The 22201-nt window shown below is 46.9% G+C and overlaps 1 protein-coding gene across 1 annotated transcript in view; it reads right to left on the bottom strand.

The window, feature by feature from the left end:
* Positions 1-22201, bottom strand: part of MALRD1 (MAM and LDL receptor class A domain containing 1) — a 1363691-nt gene that overhangs the window by 1160151 nt on the left and 181339 nt on the right. Inside the window, exon 7 of the mRNA XM_063925153.1 lies at positions 11374-11560. Coding sequence (XP_063781223.1) covers positions 11374-11560 — 187 coding nt within the window. The remainder of the gene's footprint in view (positions 1-11373; positions 11561-22201) is intronic.

Genomic DNA, 22201 nt, shown 5'->3' with positions numbered 1-22201 from the left:
AAGTGCATTGGTGAACTGACACCCTTTTCGGTTTAAGCAGGTCTCTGACCATGTTCTGGATGTCTTGGGCTTTCTCTATTGGGAGAAAGACCTTCATTTGTTCCGTATCCAGTATCATACCTAGGAACGGTAGTCGAGTTGTCGGAAACAACTGTGACTTCGGTAGATTTAGAATCCAACCGTGTTGCTGGAGCACTCTCAGACGGAGCGCCACACTGCTCAGCAATTTCTCCCTTGATCTCGCTTTTATCAGGAGATCGTCCAAGTATGGGATAATTGTGACTCCATGCTTGCGCAGGACCACCATCATTTCCGCCATTATCTTGGTGAAAATCCTCGGGGCCGTGGAAAGTCCAAACGGCAACGTCTGAAATTGGTAATGACAATCCTGTATAGCGAATCTCAGGTGTTCCTGATGGGGGGCATATATGGGGACATGAAGGTACGCATCCTTTATGTCCAGAGACACCATAAACTCCCCCTCCTCCATGTTGGCTATTATTGCTCTGAGAGATTCCATTTTGAATTTGAATCTTTTTATGTACAGGTTTAGGGATTTCAGATTTAAAATCGGTCTGACCGTACCGTCCGGTTTCGGGACCACAAATAGGGTTGAATAGTAACCTCTTCCCTGCTGGTGCAGGGGAACCTTGATTATCACTTGCTGTATACACAGCGTTTGAATTGCAGCTAACACTACATCCCTTTCCGATGTGGAAGCTGGTAGGGCCGATTTGAAAAATCGGCTCGGGGGCACATCCTCGAATTCCAATTTGTAACCCTGGGAAACTATTTCCAACACCCAGGGATTTAGGTCCGAACTGACCCAGGCCTGACTGAAAAGTCGAAGATGTGCCCCCACCGGTGCGGACTCCCTCAGGGGAGTCCCAGCGTCATGCTGTGGTTTTTGGAGCAGCCTGGGAGGAATTTTGTTCCTGGGCACCTGCCGAAGCAGGTGCTCTCTTGCCTCTGCCCTTACCTCTGGCGAGGAAAGAGGATCCCCGACCTCTTTTGGACTTGTGCGACCGAAAGGACTGCATCTGATAGGGTGTTGCTTTCTTTTGCTGTTGGGGAATATATGGTAAAAAATTTGATTTACCTGCTGTAGCTGTGGAAACCAGGTCCGTCAGCCCATCCCCAAACAATACATCACCCTTATAGGGTAGTACTTCCATATGTTTTTTGGAATCCGCATCACCCGTCCATTGGCGAGTCCATAAGGATCTTCTCGCTGAGATAGACATGGCATTGGCCCTAGAAGCTAGCAATCCAATGTCCCTTTGAGCATCCCTCATAAATAAGACTGCGTCTTTTATATGGGCTAGAGTTAGGAATATAGTATCCTTATCCATAGTATCAAATTGATCTGTCAGCTCATCTGTCCAAGCTGCAATTGCGCTACACACCCATGCCGACGCAATCGTCGGTCTTAACACAGCACCCGTATGAGAATAAATACCCTTTAATGTAGTTTCTTGCCTGCGATCTGCAGGGTCCTTAAGGGCCGCTGTGTCAGGAGACGATAGCGCCACTTTCTTGGACAAGCGCGTCAGGGCCTTGTACACAGTGGGGGGTGATTCCCAAATCTCCCTGTCCTGCTTAGGGAAAGGGTATGCCATAAAAATTCTTTTGGGGATCTGCGGTCTCTTATCCGGAGTCTCCCAAGCTTTTCCAAAGAACTCATTTAATTCATGAGATGTGGGAAAATTAATAATCTGTTTCTTTTCCTTAAACATGTGTACCCTTGTGTCGGGGACCGAGGGTTCATCCACAATATGCAACACATCCCTTATTGCCACAATCATGCACTGAATGGTTTTAGTCAGCCTAGGGTGCAATTTTACTTCGTCATAGTCGACACTGGAATCAGAATCCGTGTCGGTAGTAGTGTCCTGTGTTAAGGGACGCTTTTGAGACCCCGACGGGCCCTGTGAGTCGGTCCAATCTGAGGATTGACCGCCTGATGTCCCCCCTAAAACAGCCTTATCAAGCCTTTTATGTAAAGATGCCACACTTGCATGCAACGTATGCCACATGTCCATCCAATCTGGAGTCGGCACAACCGACAGGGACACACCACTCATTTGCTCCACCTCCTCCTTGGAGAAGCCTTCCGCCTCAGACATGTCGACACACAAACGTACCGACACCCCACACACACAGGGATTAACCTATAAGGGGACAAAACCCCAACCAGGTCCTAAGGAGAGACAGAGAAAGAGTATGCCAGCACACACCAGCGCTTAACAACACTGGAAGAAAATATATATATCCAGATAGCGCTTTTTTATATATATTATGTAAATTCCCACTCACTGCGTCGCCAAAGTGCCCCCCTCCTCTTTTTTCCAGCCTGTGTTCAGCAGGGGAGAGACCAGGGAGCCAGCGTTTTCTTTCTCATGCAGCTTCTGTGGAGAAAATGGCGCTGGTTAGTGCTGAGGATCAAGCCCCGCCCACCCGACGGCGGGCTTCGGTCCCAGTGATTTTTCAATAAAATGGCGGGGGATCAGCGATTTACTGCCTCCGCAGTCTAATGCCACTGTTTTGTGCCAAAATGTGAGGTTTATTGCTGCCCAGGGAGCCCCCCCCCCTGCGCCCTGCACCCTTCAGTGCTGCTCTGTGTGTGTGTGACTGGGAGCAATGGCACGCAGCTTACCGCTGCGCGCCTTACCTCATGAAGAATTGATGTCTTCTGCCGCCTAAGATGTCTTCTGTCTTCTCTATCCGCTTCTACCTTCGGCATCTGTGACGAGGACGGCGGCGCGGCTCCGGGACGAACCCCAGGTGAAACCTGTGTTCCGACTCCCTCTGGAGCTAATGGTGTCCAGTAGCCTTAGAAGCAGTGCCCAACTTGACAAGCCAGCTCTGCTTCTCTCTCCTCGGTCCCACGATGCAGGGAGCCTGTTGCCAACAGGACTCCCTGAAAATAAAAAACCTAACAAAATTATTTTTCCACAGAAAACTCTGGAGAGCTCTCTGCAGTGCACCCATTCTCCTCTGGGCACAAGATCTAACTGAGGTCTGGAGGAGGGGCATAGAGGGAGGAGCCAGTGCACACCCATAGTCAAAGTTCTTTTTAGGTGCCCTATCTCCTGCGGAGCCTTCTATACCCCATGGTCCTTACGGAGTCCCCAGCATCCTCTAGGACGTAAGAGAAATTTCTTAGCAGTTTCTGAGTAGCTCGCGACTTACTCTGCCACTGCGATCAGTTCAGTCAGTTTCGTTCCTGGTTTGACGTCACAAACACACCCAGCGTTCGGCCAGGCACTCCCCCGTTTCTCCAGCCACTCCCGCGTTTTTCACAGAACGGCAGCGTTTTTTCACACACACCCATAAAATGTCCAGTTTCCGCCCAGAAACACCCACTTCCTGTCAATCACACTCCGATCACAAGTACGAAGAAAAAACCTCGTAATGCCGTGAGTAAAATACCAAACTTCTTAGCAAATTTACTTGACGCAGCGCGAACATTGCGCATGCGCAGTTAGCGGAAAATCGCACCGATGCAAAGGAAAATAACGAGCGAACAACTCGGAATGAGGGTCTGAATTAGGCTCATAGTTAGCAACCATAAGGCTTTGCTGCAGCTAAGGACACTGAGACTCCTCTCAGAAAAAGTAATTAATTACAGTACTTAAATATTTTAAAGACTTAACTGATACAAGTTTTTTTTTCAAAAAAACAAATTGTGCATTTATTTTCAATTGAATTACATTTAGAACATGTTTTTATAGCTATATTTAAATATTTAACTGGAAAGTCTCCCCCCCCCCCATGTTAATAGGCCCCCATTGTAATATTACCCTCCGCCCCCAGTGTCTATAGTATCCCCAGCAGCAGAAGATCCCTAGTGGCAATACTAGAGATCTTTTGCTGCTGATGTGATCAAATCACCATTGGCACCCCCCCCCCCCCCCCCTCATATGTGGCTATAGGTCCCCGCTGTGTTAGTACCCTCCCTCGCCATGTATCACTATATATCAATATAATAATAAGCCCCCTTCCCAGTTCAATAAAACTTTTTTTTTTGTTCACCCATCTCCATACCACCCTCCTCTTTTAAAGTTTACCCTCCCTTTAACCCCACACTACCCTCCTGTGCCATTGCCACTCCATTACCCTTAATGCAGACTGATGATCTGCTCCCTCTGCTCATCTAAAGATCAGCATATTAATGCTTGGGGGGAGCTATGATCCCCTCCTTACACTTTTGGTTTTCTCTGTGCAGAGTGCTGTTGACAAGGGGTACAGAGAACATTCCTGGGCCCTGGTAATGAAGTGGGTGTTGCCTAAATAATACAGTGGCAGGCAGGGGGGAACAGAAAAATCGTGAGACTTGTCTGCTCTTCTGGGGGAGCTGGGAATGTCTCCCGATTCTCGGTAGCCTCCCGGCCATTCCGGGAGAGTGGGCAAGTATGGTGTGATCACAACACCTTTACAAATATAAGTACAGAAATTACTTTTTATGAGCTGCACGGGAGGGGGGGGGGGGGGGCCAGGATCAGATCCAGGGAGGGGTATGACCAGTGTGATTGCTCCCACCCTTCCCCCCTGGTTGGCAGAGGAAACCGACTCCCTGGACCTAATACAGACCAGCACACAGCAGTCGTGATAGGTAAAAGGTGATTAATCGGGGGGCGGGTGTCACTCTTAGCAGTACTGTTGTTCACACGACATCCTGGGGTGCGATATCTGGAGTGATGTTGGTGGTCAAAAAGTTTAAAAGAAATTTAGAAACTGTCAGTGTTCGGGAGTTGGCACTGCTTAGCATAGTCCACAGGTACCTGCTTACATAAAAGAGCACTGCGCGTGCTCCACAGCAGAGCATACACAACTAATGGTGGGTACACACTGGCCGATATATCGGCCGTTCTCTTGAACGGCCGATATATCGCGGGTCTGTTGGCCAGTGTGTACGGTCGATACGTCTGTGAACTCCGTCGTTCACAGACGTATCGCGTCGGACCTGCAGCACAGCTGACGGCCAATATATCTACCAATATATTGGCGCGTCGCTGTGTGTGCAACATGCTGTGGCAGCCGGTGGTGATTGACAGCTGAACTGGGCGGGCGTGTGTACACGCCCGCCCAGTTCATGACGTCAGTCCCCGACGGATCGGGCAGTGTGTATGCTCAACACACTGCCCGATCCGTCTATAGATATATCTGCTGATCAATTGATCGGCAGATATATCTACCAGTGTGTTCCCACCTTAGGAGCGGGAATTGTAGGCAGCTCAGCCTGAGCTCTATTTACAGCTGAGTGCACTCTTAACAACTGGGCAGCAACTGCATGTTTGCACGTAGGCTGTGTGGGTATGTTTTGTTGACTTTCATCATGTCAAAATGAGAATGTCTACATGGTCCTAATCTCGACATGCAGCATGTCGATGTATTTAGCATGTAAACATTGACCATTGAGTGTGTAGGTTAACTTGGGGGCTACTCAGTGGTAAACGTACACAGAGATCTGACTAACTTCATTTCTTGCTGCAAGGATACAGCTGGGGCTGATATACATGATGATAGTAATGACTACTTCCACAACCAGATTCATAGACATACGTAACTCTGAATACTGGTCAATATCTGCATATGTTTCCCTAACTGCAATACAGTTGTATCTCTGCATGTATGACTCTGAATAAGGCCCTATCAGTGTAATTCTGTTTTGTATTTTATATCTGATTTATTTTAAAGAAAGTGTTTTGTATTATTATTCTATATGTTATATGTTGGCAGGGCCATCTTAATGTATAGGCACACTAGGCAGCTGCTCAGGGCCCCACAAATCCAGGGGTCTCTGAGCAGGGGCAGGTGATGGTCACACAAACAGAGCGGCCAGGCAGCATTCTCTACCTGCAGCCAGACAATGAATGGCTATCAGCATACTGATTGGTGTATGATTTGACCTATCCACTAATCAGAGTGCGACATTCTCTACCTGCCCCCCAGCCTGCAGCCAGAAAGTGAATGGCTGCCAGCATGTTGACTGGTGGATGACAGGAGCTATCCACCAATCAGAGTGCAGCATTCTCTACCTGCCACCCAGCCTGCAGCCAGACAGTGAATTGCTGTCAGCATGCTGATTGGTGGATGGCTGGAGCTATCCACTGATCCGACTACTGACAGCCATTCACTGTATGGTAGCATGCTGAGAGATGGCGCAGGACCACAGTAGAGGCATTTTATTATTACATTTAATTGGTTCCCATGAATGAATGTGTTGGGGCCCAAGTGCATTGCTTTGCCCAGGCCCTACAATGCTGTTAACACGGTCCTATATGTTGGAGGTAGCGTTTCCCTATAAACAGGGCCGGTGACAGGGGGGATCAAAGGGGACACCTGTACCAGGGCCCCAAGGATCAAAGGGGCCCCAAGGATACGTCACTTAGTGCGCGTCAGTCATGTGAGCCCTCTAGTCCATATAGGTCTGCGAGCTGTAGACAGTGTGGGTGCAGCCTCAGAGTGACAGGAGCCTCTCACACACAGTGACTTTGCGGCGCGAGTGTGCACACGCTCTTCTGGTTCCAGCTCTGTTACAGGAGGTTATGGAACATGGCAGCAGCTCCGCTGGCCAGGATTCCTGTGCCCTGTGCCGTCCTCTTCTGGTGGGGTGTGAGGTGAGTCTCTCCCCAGGGTAAGAGTAGATTGGTGAGGGCTTTGGGATGGGGTGAGGGAGCTGGGAGACACAGACTGTGGCGTGTGTAAAGGGAGGAAGGAGAGGTATAGATATTTATATGTGGGTATAAACTTGTTTATATATAAAAAGACAGTTTCTTATATAGCGCAGCGAACTCTGTTGCACTTTAATATATAGGTATATATATTCCCAGTCGGCAGCACTCACAGCTTCACATAGATCAGGCACCTGGCGGTTTTGCGTCAACGTTTCATTGTTCAAATCGACATTTTCATGTCGATTTGAACATTATAAAGTTTACTCAAACCGCCAGGTGTCTGATCTTTATTTCTATGTGAAGCTGTGAGTGCCGACGACTGGGAATCTATGTTTGCCAACAGGTCATGCTGCTATTGGAAGGCATCGAGTGATATGACTATTTTTGTAAGGATATGGAGTGCTGCTGACTGTGTCTGTGTGTGTGTGTGTATAGATAGATAGATAGATAGATAGATAGATAGATAGATAGATAGATAGATAGATAGATAGATAGATAGATAGATAGATAGATAGATAGATAGATAGATAGAGGTAAGGTTCGGCACTCAATTGGGTATGGAAAGATACTTGCTGCGGTGCCCTTTGCGATCAAAGGCAAGATCCAATAAGATGAAGCAGGAATCAGCGGCACTCTGCAGACTGAGTATTAGGTTAAATAGTCTTTTATTCGGTCCTACGCCGTTTCGGGGACAAAGCCCCGTCTTCAGGGACAAATCATACACGTGTATGATTTGTCCCTGAAGACGGGGCTTTGTCCCCGAAGCGGCGTAGGACCGAATTAAAGACTATTTAACCTAATACTCAGTCTGCAGAGTGCCGCTGATTCCTGCTTCATCTTATATATATATATATATATATTTATCTGAGGGGGTCCCAGAGATAGCACTGTACCAGGCCCCACGATTTCTATTGCCGGCCCTGCCTATAAATGCCGGCACTAACGGAGGCCTTCTCAGATGAAAGCGGCTATAAGACCTCAAATGTGTAGGATGAGATGATGAAGAGCCCTATCGCCTTTTCATCAATTAACCCAAAATTATTTTTTATTTATGATTCCTGTTGTCAGCTGGCATCATTTTTATACCCAACATGAATGACACCATGTCCTCTTCATAGGTGTTTGGAATAAGATGCAAAATTAAAAGCGTGGCACAAATATAAAAGACTTTTTATGGATTAAGTTAAATGAACAGTACAGTTTGCATACAAACCTTTCATTTTACTGTCATAAAACTCCCATCTGTACAGTACAGTATATAAGTAATTGCTAGTCCCTGCTTTGGCAAACATTAAAATCCAATAAAATGAATATGCAAGTTCAGGAAAAATGATTCCTTCCTAGTACATGAGAACAATTAGATTTTCCCCTGGATTATCATTTAAACGACAACAGATTAGCAAAAATGATTTTGTTTATTGATGGCAAAGCTCACACACAAATGATGTGGGCAAAGCCGCTAGTGAAATGCAGAGGCGAATGCTCCGTACACCACCCACTACTATTACATTGATCCAGATATGTCTGTCTGTTTACCTCTGTGTATCTGTAGGGATAATTGTATCTTCAGGGGGTTGGAAAAGATTTCTAATGAGTGTTGTGACAAAGGCGAATATGGTGGAATATGTATCAAGTGGTGATAACACCTTTTTCACTGGAAACAAAGCTACTGTATTACTACTTCTCCGATATGTATTAAAAGGCAGTCCATAGAGAACCTCTGGTTCCTGTAAAAAACGCTGCTGCGATAGCCAGCTATGGAAGCAAAGTGCGATAGGCATTTAAGGGGGGTACACCCGCAGCGATAATCTAAGCAATCTGACTAGATTGCTTAGATTTTCAGCAAGATCGCTCCGTGTGTAGCCCTAACAGCGATAGCGATGCGCAGCCCCGCGCATCGCTATCGCTGGTGCTAGATTGGCCTGCCGTGCAGGCCAATCTAGCGGGCCGCTGGGTGAAATGAGCGGCCCCCTCGTCTCCCCCCGCACGCTCAGCACACATCTCGCTGTGCTGAGCGGCGGGAGAGATGTGTGATGAGCAGTTCGCTCAGCACACATCTCTCCCGCATCGGCCCGTCTATATGGGCCTTTAGAGTTGAGCTTTTCATCGCTTCTTTTGTTTAGTGTGGAAAACAAGGTTTCATGTGCTGGATTGTAAGTGAACTTTTACCTATGGCAGAGGGTCCCAAAATGCGATCCTCAAGGCACCCTAATAGTCCAGGTTTTAAGTATATTAATGCTTAGTCACATGTGACTTAATTAGTACCTCAGTCAATTTGATATAACTATTTGTTATATGGTATATTTACTGTAGTTGCAGAATAGTGATTGGACTCAGGGTGTCGCCGTTCAAGCCGATTATGCTGTGGAGTAAACAAGAGCAATTGGCAAATGCTTTGTGTGGATGGTGATAGTGGAGGTTGAAGTACAACATTTGGGGTAGTAGAGTATGAGGTGTCTGCTCATGAAGTGCAAAACTGTCCAAAATAATAACAGAAAACATGGGAAATAGCCACCTTTAACTAGGATGTAAAATGTGATATAGGAAGAAGTTAGATCTGCTTGTGGGGGTGTAGGAGGTGGGGGTGGGGGTGTCAAAAGTATATTGTTGCAACTGGGTCCACCACCCTCACTAGTTCTGCCAGGTGCAAATAGCTCTATTTCTGACATTTTCATCAGAAATAGGGCTTCTGGGGCTTGATAAATAGACTGTATGCAGTGACTATGTCGGCATTTAAGCAGAAGGTTGACATTGATGATGCTGACATGACATTGTATTAATGTCAACATTTCCAGGATGGTAACAGTTAGCATTAGGGTTGCCGTTACATTTAGGGTTGGGGTTACCATTATGGTTATGGACAGAAAGAGAAGAAAATCATAACCTATGTGTCAATGTGTCCAATGTCAACATCATGAACATGTTGACATGTTTAATGTCAACATTACAACCATGCCAACATTCTAATTTCAACATGATTGATGTTGACATTGAAGCTGTCAAACATACTGTATATAGCGAACCCAAATAGACCCCATGTGTACAATTGCAGTTTACTCTACAGTACCTTACTAATAGTGCCAGAGAATGAGCAGACCTAACTTTTGGGTTATGGAGTTAAGGGGCTCATTTATCACATTAACATTTGTTGCGTATGATAGATGGTGCTCCAGCCAATCAGCTCATGTCATGTGTCCAGATCCTAACTGTCCTGTGTTTGAAAAATGACAGTTGGGAGCTGATTGGCTGGAGTACCATTTATTATACACAACGCGTTTTATCATTCACAACGATCTAGATCACTCATTGATAAATGGGCCCCTAAATATTCAACTGAAACAGTTTGTTAAAGAGATACCAACCATTGCTTCTTTTATTTACTGTATGTCATCTGTGCTATTACATAGATTATTGCAGGATAAGTCTTTCTTATTATCACTGCACTCCAAATATGCAACTAATTTACCTATATTCCTATCTGCCGGTTGGTGGGGTTTTTTTTAGAGTGTGTTAGGGTATATGCTGTATACTGTATCTAGCGTACCTACAAGTCTGCAAAACAAACAACAATATGTTTAATATCTTGCCGATGCCAATAAATATTTTTCTACATAGCGGAGCTGCAGTTGCTATCCCTGTACTATATTCACAAATCACTTACATTGCAGAGGATATTTATAAATTGGAGAAAAGCTCTTTAGTGAAAGTACAGCCCAGGTATCATAGAAAGCAGTACAAAGTCATTTTTTAGTATACAGTAAATTCTCTTTTAACCATCTTAAAGTACTTTTTCTTTTGGCATGAAATCAATATTGCTGGGACATTAAAGCAATGGATACAGTGAAAGTAATGGCTCTCTACTGGTACGTTTTGTGAAATGGACCTTCTGCTCCATTATTAATTTGTATATTATATATTTTACAGTATAGATTTATTTCAGTGTTTCCCAGAGACAAGGAAAATGGGCAAAAAACAAAATTATGTCAAAAGAGTTTTACTTTATATCACTATGAAAAAGGTTAAATATGACTGCTTCCTGTTCAGCTGAACAATAGGATACAGTATATATTAGCATACACAAAAAAAATATTTACCTAGTTGTCATTTCAGTATAGGCAGACATGCCTTGGTAAGTGTTGTTGGAGTAAGTCAAACTACAGTGTTATTTATTTATTTGTGTTATTTATTTAATATTTTATTTATTTTATTTCATTTTTTTAAATCTTCACAGTCAGCAAAAGCACCAGCACCAGACTGGAAACCAGATAGATGGATGGTATAAGCATTTTTCCCATAAACATTTCAAATTTAAAATCACCTTACATCAGTGAATGGATTTGGAAGTGTTCACATAGGGCCAAATGTAATAGGGTGAGAGTTTCAGGAAGTGAGAGATTTGGTAAGGTTTTGCATGTTTTTTTTAAGTGGCAATCATTTACACTTCAAAACCAGGTTGATCTTGCTGTGTAAATGATTGCCACTTTAAAAAAAAAACCTGCAAAACCTTACCAAATCTCTCACTTTTTGAAACTCTCACTCCATTACATTTGGCCACTAATGATTAATTAATTAATTAATTTATAGAATGTCTCTATTTTATTTATAACGTCCATGCCAAAATAAAATGCATTTTTTATCAACATTATATGTTTCTTAAACAACAAATTGTGAAGTTTACAAAGTGTCAACTTACTGCAAATCGCTGGGTCCTCATCACTCCCATCGCTACAGTCATGCTGGAAGTCACACGTTGATCCCGCGCTGAAGCAGGATCCGTTACTAAAGTTTGGAATTCCAGAAGATTCTTTACAAGCGGTGCATTGAAATGTATCCAAGGCAATGAATCCATTTATGTTCCTTAGTGTGCCTTCAAAAGCAAGCTTCAGATTAAATTAGAAATATGTTAATTATTGTGACATTTCTAGCTGCATTTATTCATGTAAACTGCTTCCAATAAATTATTACATAGATGGCAGTTACAGCACTTTGTAGTATAAATATGTAGTTCAGAGGTAGCAAACTCTTGTATTCCACTGACTTCATTGACAGTTAAACTTTTTTTTTTTACAACTGAGAAACAATGTTCTTTACCAACTCTCCAGGTTTCACATAGTTTTTCTCTGCGCAAATGCTTGTAAAGATTATGAGAAAAGGTGATTTTTTAACAAAAAACTTTACAATATAGCAATGAATACAATCCCCTTAACTAATTTGTATGACTTATGTATACCAGCTATTTAACATTTACCATATTATTCATAGTGATCACACTAGTGACAGATTTTACCTAGTGGCTTGTTAGAAAGCTTACTCCTCACTGTACGTACATGCTGAGCAGTAGGACCCAGGGAGGTCTGTCCTCCAATCTGATGTACTGCTGCACTATGTGACTGCAGCCATCTTGTGGATCCTTAGTACAGTAATACTGTGCGAGTAGTGACATGATGGAGACACAACTCTCCTACTATGGAGCTGCTCCAGTAACCATGCACCACTACCTGCAAGCAGCTTACACTCAGTGGCTGGTGAGCTGTGGAGATCCCTATGACGCTGAAAGCTTTAATCCACCTCTAGACTGTATACAACATTGAGTACGGCTGTACCTGTTATACTTTAATAAACCAACACCATCAGTTAAGTAACTGGGCTGCTCATAGCTTGAGTCATCCGCTGGTGTGTGCCTACATAGCCCTGCAAATATTAACACCTGCACACACATCATTCCCAAAAGAGCTGCAGAGCTGCTGCCCCCCTCCCCAAGTAAAATCCACCACCACCAGAAAGCTCCCAGTTTGTGCACTGGCACTATTTTTATATTAAAAGCCTTTTTTTCTGTTAATCACAAACTGGACTGTCAGTCCCAGTGGGAGGTGTTTTCTCTCCCTGGGTCTGTCAGTCCGGATGGTCATTAGCAGAAACCGCTTCCAATGTGAAGCTGCTTTGACTGTTTGAATGTAAGCTTTACTTGGCTTCTAGGAGCTACAGCCAATGCAGTCCCTAGAAGTCGAGTATTGTGCACATGTGCATTTTTTTCCTTTTCTTCTCTGGCTAGATTTTCTGCACATGCACTATAGAAAATTATGGCGTCCGAACTGACGCTGCAGCTGACCTACCTCAGCTGCTACCTGGGCAGCCCCCCAGACTGAAAATAGTAGGAACCGCGACTGGTGATCATAGGTCGACAGCCCTATGTTTAGTATGCTGCTAGGAAACAGTCAGCAATGTACTGAATAATGAGATCTGATAGATTTCCTAGGATCATCTTATAAACCAGATAGATGTGTTATAACAACAATATTTTAATATACTTGTATTTATTCCTTGAAATGTACACAAAGCCAAAACCAAATACAATGGGTACATAAATCTACATTATTTGAATGCCATAAACTGTTCAGCATTGTGAAATAAATTTATGTTTTACATTTTTATGGCATAAATAAATATATATGGAAAAATTAATTGTAAGATTGTTTCTCTTACATCCTAGAGGATGCTGGGGTCCACATTAGTACCATAAGGTATAGACGGGTCCACTAGGAGCCAGTGGCACTTTAAGAGTTTGAGGGTGTGGGCTGGCTCCTCCCTCTATGCCCCACCTACCAGACCCAGTTTAGAAAATGTGCCCGGAGGAGCCGGTCACAGCTAGGGGAGCTCTACAGAGCTTCTTTAGAAAAAGTTTATTTTAGAGTTTATTATTTTACAGGGAGGCTGCTGGCAACAGCCTCCCTCCTTCGAGGGACTAAGGGGGGGAAGTAGTGTCCACCCTGCGGGGTCTGAGCCACTATCTCCGCTGACAGGACACTGAGCTCCTGAGGGGATCGAACGTACCCTGCCACAGGGGATCACTCCCCCCGGCAGCATGCCGCAACCCCCTTACAGAGCCAGAAGATCAGAAGAGGCGAGATATGGCGGCACAAGGGTAGGAGCTCAGTTCTGAACAGCTGCGCTCCGGGAAGGCTCAGCGGCACACAGTGTTGGCGCTTTGAGGGGCGTCCTGAGCCAGCGTCTTAATACCCTACACTGGTCACAGGTGGTCTTCAGTATGCCGGCGGTCGGGCTCCTGGCGACCAGCATACCGGCGCCGGGAGCCCGACAGCCGGCATACCGACACTTATTCTCCCTCGTGGGGGTCCACGACCCCCCTGGAGGGAGAATAAAATAGTGTGGCGCGCGTAGCGTGGCGAGCGCAGCGAGCCCGCAAGGGGCTCATTTGCGCTCGCCACACTGTCGGTAAGCCGGCGGTCGGGCTCCCGGCGCCGGTATGCTGGTCGCCGGGAGCCCGACCGCCGGCATATCGTAGTGAACCCCTGGTCACAGACGCTAACCAGAGACTGAATCCCCAGGCTAGCATCAGAATCCTCCGTACAGAGACGCTCACAGGGGACGGAATCACCCGCCTTGCGACGGAGTCCTCAGGCCAGTATAAAGAATTTGTGCAGGAAGACGCGCCATCTTCAAGGGGCGGAGCATCTCCTCAGAGCGGACCCAGCAGTGTTCAGCGCCATTTTCCTACCTACAGTTCCTATACACAGAAGCTGACAGAGCTGTCCCTCCAAGCAACTCCAGCTATCCTGTGCGGTACCAGGGGGTTGTAGAAGGGGGGGGGGGGGGGGGGGCGGTGAATTAGATCTGTGTAACTGGTACAGTACACAGTGGGCGCTGATAAGGGGTGTCCTTTATATATAACAGAGCTGTGTGTGGGTTGGCTCTGAACTCTGTGTCTCTCTTGCCATTCTCAGAGGGGAAACTTTGTCTACCCTACCCTGTGTGTGTGTAGAGTGTTTGGGGTCTCCAGTTAGCTATGTCCAGGGACTCTGTCATATGCAGCTGAGGATATGTCCTCTCAAGATGATCTCATTCCATGTAATCAGGATTGCACTGTTATAGCGCAGATACCAGCAAGGGAGCCTGAGTGGTTATCCTCTATCAAATCAATGATTTCTCAGATTTCTACTAGGGTTGCTCAAAATTAATCTGCAACTCAAGTTTTACAGACTTCTATGGCAGTTTGGTCTGATTCTGTTACCTCTGGACCCCCCTCTGTGGGTTCCAACAAACGTGCTCTTGCCCAGATCATGCAAGATGACACGGATACCGATTCTGACACTGCAGACGGTGATGGGGACGTGCTCAGGGGCCCGCATCTTTTGCAAAAGGGGTGCAGTTGATGATAGAGGCTATTAGAGATGTGTTGCATATTACTGATACAACACCTGAACAGGTTGAGGAGGCTTACTTCACTGACAATAAGAAAGCCTCACTAACCTTCCCTGCGTCCAAAGAATGAAATGCTATTTTTGAAAAAGCATGGGAAAATCCTGAGAAAAAATTCCAGATCCCTAGGAAGGTTCTGGTCGCTTTCCCCTTCCCTGACGATAGAAAGAAATGTGAAAACCCACCCATAGTGGACGTGTCTGTATCCAGATTCTCGAAAAAGGTGGTTTTACCTGTCCCAGGATCTACCGCCTTGAAGGAGCCAGCTGATCGCAAAATTGATACTACGCTGAAATCCATATACACGGATTCAGGGGCGATACTACGTCCCACTATTTCCTGTGCATGGATTTCCAAAGCTATAGTAAAGTGGTCAGGCACGTTACTTGAGGATTTGGATACGTTAGATAGGAGTGACATTGAAATGTTCTCCATAACATTAAGGATTCTGCAGGTTTTATGGTGGAATTCATGAAAGACCTGGGTTCAATGGCTGCAGGAATTTCTTCCATGTCCGTCTCAGCTCGTCAAGGACTGTGGCTGCGCCAGTGGTCTGCCGACGCGGAATCCGGAGAGGTGTGGAGACCCTACCCTACACAGGTCAGGCTCTCTTTGGGGAAGCGTTGGATGCATGGATCTCCACGGCTACAGCTAGTAAGTCTCCTTTTCTTCCCTCAGCGGCTCCAGCTACGAAGAAACCTTTATCTTCACCTGCATCTCAGTCCTTTCGGGTTACTAAACCGAGAAAAGCCAAACCGTCCAACACCTTCTTTAGAGGGAGCCGACCAAAATCCTAGAAACCTGCTGCGGTGGGTTCCCAGGAACAGAAGCCTGCTTCAGGTGCGCCAAAGTCCTCCACATGATGGTGGACAGCGCAGCCCGGAGGTAGGACCGGTGGGGGCGAGACTCAGACCTTTCAGTCACGTCTGGGTTTCGTCCGACCTGGATCCCTGGGTACTAAATATTGAGTATCAGGGATACCGGCTGGAATTTCAAGATCTCCCTCCTCATTTCAAATCGGGCTTCTGGCCACTCTTCCATAAAGCCCAGCTCTATGGAGTGTACGGCTTATTGTGGTCACATGCGCACATACACCAGCTCTGCTGTGGAACTCTGCAGCTCCTTCAGGGTTATCTTTGGTCTCTGTGCTGCCTCTCTGATTAATGCCCTCCTTGCCCGGTCTGTGAGTTTTGGTGGCCGGCCCTCTCTTGGCAAGTTTGTTGTGGTACCATGTTCTTTCCATTTGAAGATGATGGATTTGATGGTGCTCCGGGGGATCATCAAAGATTTGGATATTTTTTTTATAACCCAACCCTGACTTGTACTTCTCAACAACTTTGTCCCTGACTTGTTTGGAGAGCTTCTTGGTCTTCATGGTGTGATGCCTCTTGCTTAGTGGTGTTGCAGCCTCTGAGGCTGGCAGATCATGTGACACTTAGATTACACACAGATGGACTTCATTTCACTAATTATGTGACTTCTGAAGGTAATCTGTGACCATGTCGACCTAATGCATGTCGACCAATAGCGGTCAACCTAATGACTACCGACCTAAGTGTGGTTGACCTAATGACCGTATCCCAAAATCAGAAACGAAGAACGGGTAGAACAGCTAGTATATCTCATAACCCTCTGGTACTTGCTTGGTACCCGACAAACTCAGTCCATGTTTTTAGATGTATTTGTTTAACATAAGGTATGTGCACTGTGTAACTTTAAAACTCATGTTTCCCAATTTTTGATAAATGTATGTCAAAATGTATGCAACATACAAGTAAGACTCACTCATGCCCCTTTCACACCACAAATGCAGGGGTCTTACCCGGGAATACGGTCCCTGGATCATGCAGGGACATTCCCTGGTAAAGACCCCTTGCATACCGCAGTCAGCAGTCCGGCATATTGCCAGGTTGCTGACGTCAGTGGTGACGCGGCGGGGGCGGCGCAAGAGATCACATGATCTCCAAGCGCCGCCTGCTACATAGAAAGTGAACGGGAGCCGGGGCACATTGACCCGGCTCCCGTTCACACTGACCAGGTTCCAGGGAAGATCCCGGGACCAACCCTGGTCAATTGCAGGGTTGAGATGATGGGGCAGGAATCTCGGGATTTTGACCCTGTACCCTTTCACACACAGAAATTTCCCGGGTTGGTGCGCGTTCATGTGCAATAACCCGGGAAATTTTGGTCTGTGTGAAAGGGGTATCATTTCATTCTCCTGCTGCAGCTCCATCGTCTCCCCCAGCGGTGCTGTATACTCCTGCGTCCCTGGTTGCCGGGTACTTACAGCGGAGGCTCCGGTTCTTCAGCCAGAGCACACCCACTAACCGAAGTTCTCTGGGATCGCGTGGCCGCACTCAAGGAGGAGGAGGTAAGAGGGTCCCCCAGGCAGGACCCGCTGGAAATCGCGATCCACCGCGGCCATTGGGAGGCAGACCACGCGTGCTGGCGTGGACACTGTGGCAGTACAGGGACCCCACTAGACCACCAGGGCAGGGGCACAGGTCGGATTAGGCTATAATCCATTTTATTAAGGCCCGCAGCACTCGGTGGTGAAGTACAGCAAGGGGATAAGGGTCTGGCCTGTAGCCCCTCCCCCAGCCCTTGGGCGCAATTTAGAGTAAATGTTCCCGCCTGGAGCTGCATCTCTCTGTCTCCCTCACTCCCTGTCAGCGTTTGGGTGCCATTACACACAGCTGCGCTGATTCTGGGATTGCTGGGTGATAACTCCTCTGTAAAGCCGCCTGGATCATCAGCGATGTGCATTTACAGGACACTTAAGTATTCTACATGTCGTTTAGACAGTGTTAGTTAAGAACAAGTGCATACTTCAGGGTTATTTAGTACAAGTACCCTGTGATATTCATCCAGTTTTTACTGTGCATTGATATATCTATTTATATACATAGCTTTACTCAGTAGTAGTATTGCTAGTCCAGTGTAGTTTATTATTTGTCATAATTCCTGCATTGTACACGTGTGTGTGTGTGTGTGTGTGTGTGTGTGTGTGTGTGTGTGTGTGTGTGTGTGTGTGTGTGTGTGTGTGTGTGTGTGTGTGTGTGTGTGTGTGTGTGTGTGTGTGTGTGTGTGTGTGTGTGTGTGTGTGTGTGTGTAGCTGCTGGGTGGTCTCTACTCGGTGTATCTCACTCCTACTGCTATACCTATATTCTGTAACCTGAGAAGGCTCGGTGCGTCAGGGTTATTAGATAATATAGGCAGTGCTTAAAGTGGTCCTAGAAAGGTGGTGGAACTCACCCTCCTCCCCATGGAGAAAAATCAATAAAGTTACTGCGCGCGCCGTTGACGGATGCCGGAAAAAGGGGGTGTGGTCTCAAAAGGTGCGTGGTCTCAAAAAAGAAAGGGGCGTGGTCACATAATAGTAATAATGCCCACAGTAGTAGCACCCCGTAATACACATAATGCCCACAGCAGTAGCGCCCCTAATACAATGGCCACAGTAGTAGTGCTCCTTATGCAATGTCCACTGTACTGGTAGTGCCCCTTATATAGAACCCATAGTAGTGGTGCCCCTTATGCAATGCCCGCAATAGTAGTGCCCCTTATGTCCCCAGGAATGATGCCCCTTATGAAGTGCCCCTTTACAATGCCCTCATTAGTAGTGCCCACAGTAGTAATGCACTTAATGGTAATGCCCCCAGTAGTAATGTTGCCTGTAGTAATGCCCCCAGTCATTTAGCCCCAGTAGTTATGCCCCCAGTGGTAATGCCCCTGCAGTTATGACCCCAGTAGTTTAGACCCCATGTAGTTTGCCTGTTAGTAATGACCCCAGTAGTTTGCCCACTTGTAGTTTAGCACCCAGTAGTAATGCCCCCAGTCGTAATGCACCCTGTAGTTTGCCTCCTTCTAGTTCAGCCCCTTTTAGGTTAGCCCCCAGTAGTTTAACACTTGTAGTTATTCCCCAAGTAGTAATACCCCTGTAGTTATAGCCCCAGTAGTAATGCCCTCCTGTAGTTTGCCCCCAAGTAGTAATGTCCCCAGTAGTTTAACCCCTGTAGTTATGCCCCCAGTAGTTTAGCCACCCTGTAGTAATGCCCCCAAGTAGGAATGCCCACCTGTGGTTTGCCCCCAGTAGTAATGCCCTCCTGTAGTTTGCCCCCAGTAGTAATGCCCTCCTGTAGTTTGCCCCCGTTAGTAATGCCCCCAGCAGTAATGCCCCCAGTAGTAATGCACCCATGTACTTTAGCCCCCAGTAGTAATGCTCCACTGTAGTTTGCCCCCAAGTAGTAATGCCCCTGTAGTTATACCCCCAGTATTAATGCCCTCCTGTAGTTTGCCCCCGTGTAGTTTGCCCCCAGTAGTTTGCCCACAATAGTAATGCCCCCCCAGTAGTAATGCCCTCCCAGTAGTTTGCCCACAATAGTAATGCCCCCAGTAGTTTGCCCCCAGTAGTTTGCTCACAGCAGTAATGACCCCAGTAGTTTGCCGACAGTAGCAATGCCCTCCCCCCCACAGTAGTTTGCCCACAGTAGTAATGCCCCCCACCAGTAGTAATGCCACCAGTAGCTTGCCCACAGTAGTAATGCCCCCCACCAGTAGCTTGCCCACAGTAGTAAAACCCCCAATAGAAGCGCCGCTACACATAAAAACAAAATAAAAATCACCATACTCACTGACCGCTGCAGTCCTTCCTTTCCGGTACCCGCTCCTCAGCACTATGAGAGAGACGTCATGAGGTCTCTCCCATAGCGCACAGTGACAGAGCCGGAAGCCGGAGCTCAGTACTGAGCTCCTGCCTCCGGCTGCCGCTGCGGAGAGAGAGCCAGGCGGCCGCTGGTAACACAATCTCAGCGGGTGCCCGGCATCTTCCAGCAGCGGTGGCGGCACACAGCGGGTTAGGTGAGCCGGAAAAGGCGGAACTGCGTTCCGTCTCCAAGTGGAACTGACGGAACGTAGTTTCGCCCCGTTCCGGCTCACTTTAACCCCTGAATATAGGTATTTCAAAGGATATACGTATTCTGTATTTTTCAGTCACATTTTACCTCAGAAATCCTCTGTTTGTGCTGTCACACTGCACGGGGGGTTTGTGTTAGGTATTATATTTGCTGATATTGCACTGTGTCGCCCGTAATTTACGCTTTAATATCATGTCAGCTACAGGGGGCGACTGGTCTGGGGCTGATTCCATCGTGCGCGGTTATGATGTCCCGGATGCATTGGAGGAAAACATGGCTGCGGAGTGTTCTGGTTTTGGGGGTTCTGTACACCCCAGTCAGTTTGTAACAACAGGGACACATCAGGGCCCACCTTGGGCTGCCTTTTCTAATTTACTGACTACGCTGGTAACTAGACTTGCACTCCCTATGGGACCTCATTTGCCTTATCAGCTTTATATGGTCCCTGCGGTTAATCCTCCATGGACAGATGCTCTGTCCACTCAGTTACAGCAATTGAATAACTCTTTGGGTAAAAGTGTTCCTGACCCTCGCCCGCCTAAGACTAAACCTAAGAAGTTCTCTAAGTGGGCTGTTACTTCCTCTCAATCCACGCATGTTCCGGATACCTCTTCCGATGAAGATGGCGTGTATACTGAACCTTCAGACTCTGATCATGACGTTTCTGATGGGGAATCTGTTTCACAGGTGGATGTTCCTGATCTATTAGAAGCTATCAGGCTCATTCTTCAGATTGATGATGATCCTGAGCCTGCTACTACATCAGAATGTTACTAAATTAGTTTTACCTCATTCTGACCACTTGGTTGACATACGTCTGGAATCCTGAGAGAACCCAGGAAAGAAGTTCCCCCCCGCACAAGAAGATGCTATCCCGCTATCCCCTTGCGGAAGAATTGAGTAAAAATTGGGAAACGCCACCGTCGGTGGATTTGCAAATCGCTCGGCTGGTGATGTCATCTGCTCTGCCTGTCATTACCGTCACTTCTCTCAAGGAACCGACGGATAAGCGGGTGGAGGGCTGTTTAAAAGCTATCTATACCCTTGCAGGGGCTGTGCACAGGCCCACCATTGTGGCTACTTGGGCCGCAGAAGCTATTGAGGCGTGGGCTTAAGAAACAGAGGCTGAGTTTCCGTCCAATTTTTCTGAACATGCCAGACAATGTCTCTCTTATATTGTCACGGCATCTCATTACATTAAAGAAGCAGCTTCAGATGCAGGTGTTCTGGCGGCCAAGGCTGCTACGACATCCATTTTGGCTCGCTGTATTCTCTGGTTGCGGTCCTGGTCGGTAGACTTGGACTCTAAGAAAACCCTGGAGGTGCTACCGTTTAAAGGAAACATCCTCTTTGGTGAGGATCTCAACAAGATTGTCGCTGAATTGGCGTCTGCTAAGACTGCATGTCTACCTAGTAGTACTCCTTCAGCCCCGAAGGCTAAGAGTACTTCCTTTCGTTCCTTTCACCCTCCGGGTAAAGCAAAGGGTCAGGCATATCCACAACAGTCTCGCACTTCCAAAACCACCAAGCCCAAGCCTAAACGTGCCTGGGCTGCTCGTCAGCCGGCTTCCAAATCTGACAAGCCTGCGGCATGACGGGGCGGGCCTCCCCCTGGCGGATCCTAGGGTGGGAGGCTGAATTCTGCAGTTAATCCCAGGTATGGTTGCAGACCACTTCAGATGATTGGGTATGGGAAGTTGTCACTCACGAATATGCTATATACTTCAAGACACGTCCCTCTCCTCGCTGTTGCCTGGCGGACATCACTTCGGATCAGGTGAAGGCAACAACTCTCCGTTTAGTGGTACAATCCCTCCTGGACACCGGAGTGGTAAAGCCGGTGCCTCTGGCTCAGAGGGGCAAGGGGTACTATTCAACGCTGTTCCTAGTTTCCAAACCGAATGGTCCCGGCCCATTCTCAACCTCAAATCTTTGAACAAGTTTGTGAGGGTCTCCAAGTTTCGTATGGAGACCCTTCGCTCTATTGCCCTGGCTTTGGAACCAGGGGACTATATGGTATCCCTGGATATACAGGATGCTTACCTGCATATCCCTATTGCCATGTCACATCAGCAATACCTGCGGTTTGCTATTGACAATCTCCATTACCAATTCAGGGCCTTACCGTTTAGTCTGACCACGGCTCCGGGAATTTTCACCAAGGTCATGGCAGTTATGAAGGCTTCACTCCGCCGTCGGGACATCCGGATCCTGCCGTATCTGGATGATCTGCTGATCCTGGCCAATTCCCCAGAAGTTCTCCTACGTAATTTGGATCTGACGGTCCAGTTTCTGCAAGCCCACGGGTGGCTCATCAACTGGAAGAAATGGTCCCTGGTCCCTGTCCAGAGCATGGTGCATCTGGGAGCGTTGTTGGACACACACAACCAG

Source organism: Pseudophryne corroboree, chromosome 5 (genome assembly GCF_028390025.1).
Source record: "Pseudophryne corroboree isolate aPseCor3 chromosome 5, aPseCor3.hap2, whole genome shotgun sequence".
Taxonomy (NCBI): domain Eukaryota; kingdom Metazoa; phylum Chordata; class Amphibia; order Anura; family Myobatrachidae; genus Pseudophryne; species Pseudophryne corroboree.
Note: the sequence above shows the minus strand (reverse complement) of the source record. Positions and strands in the feature narration are given on the sequence as shown.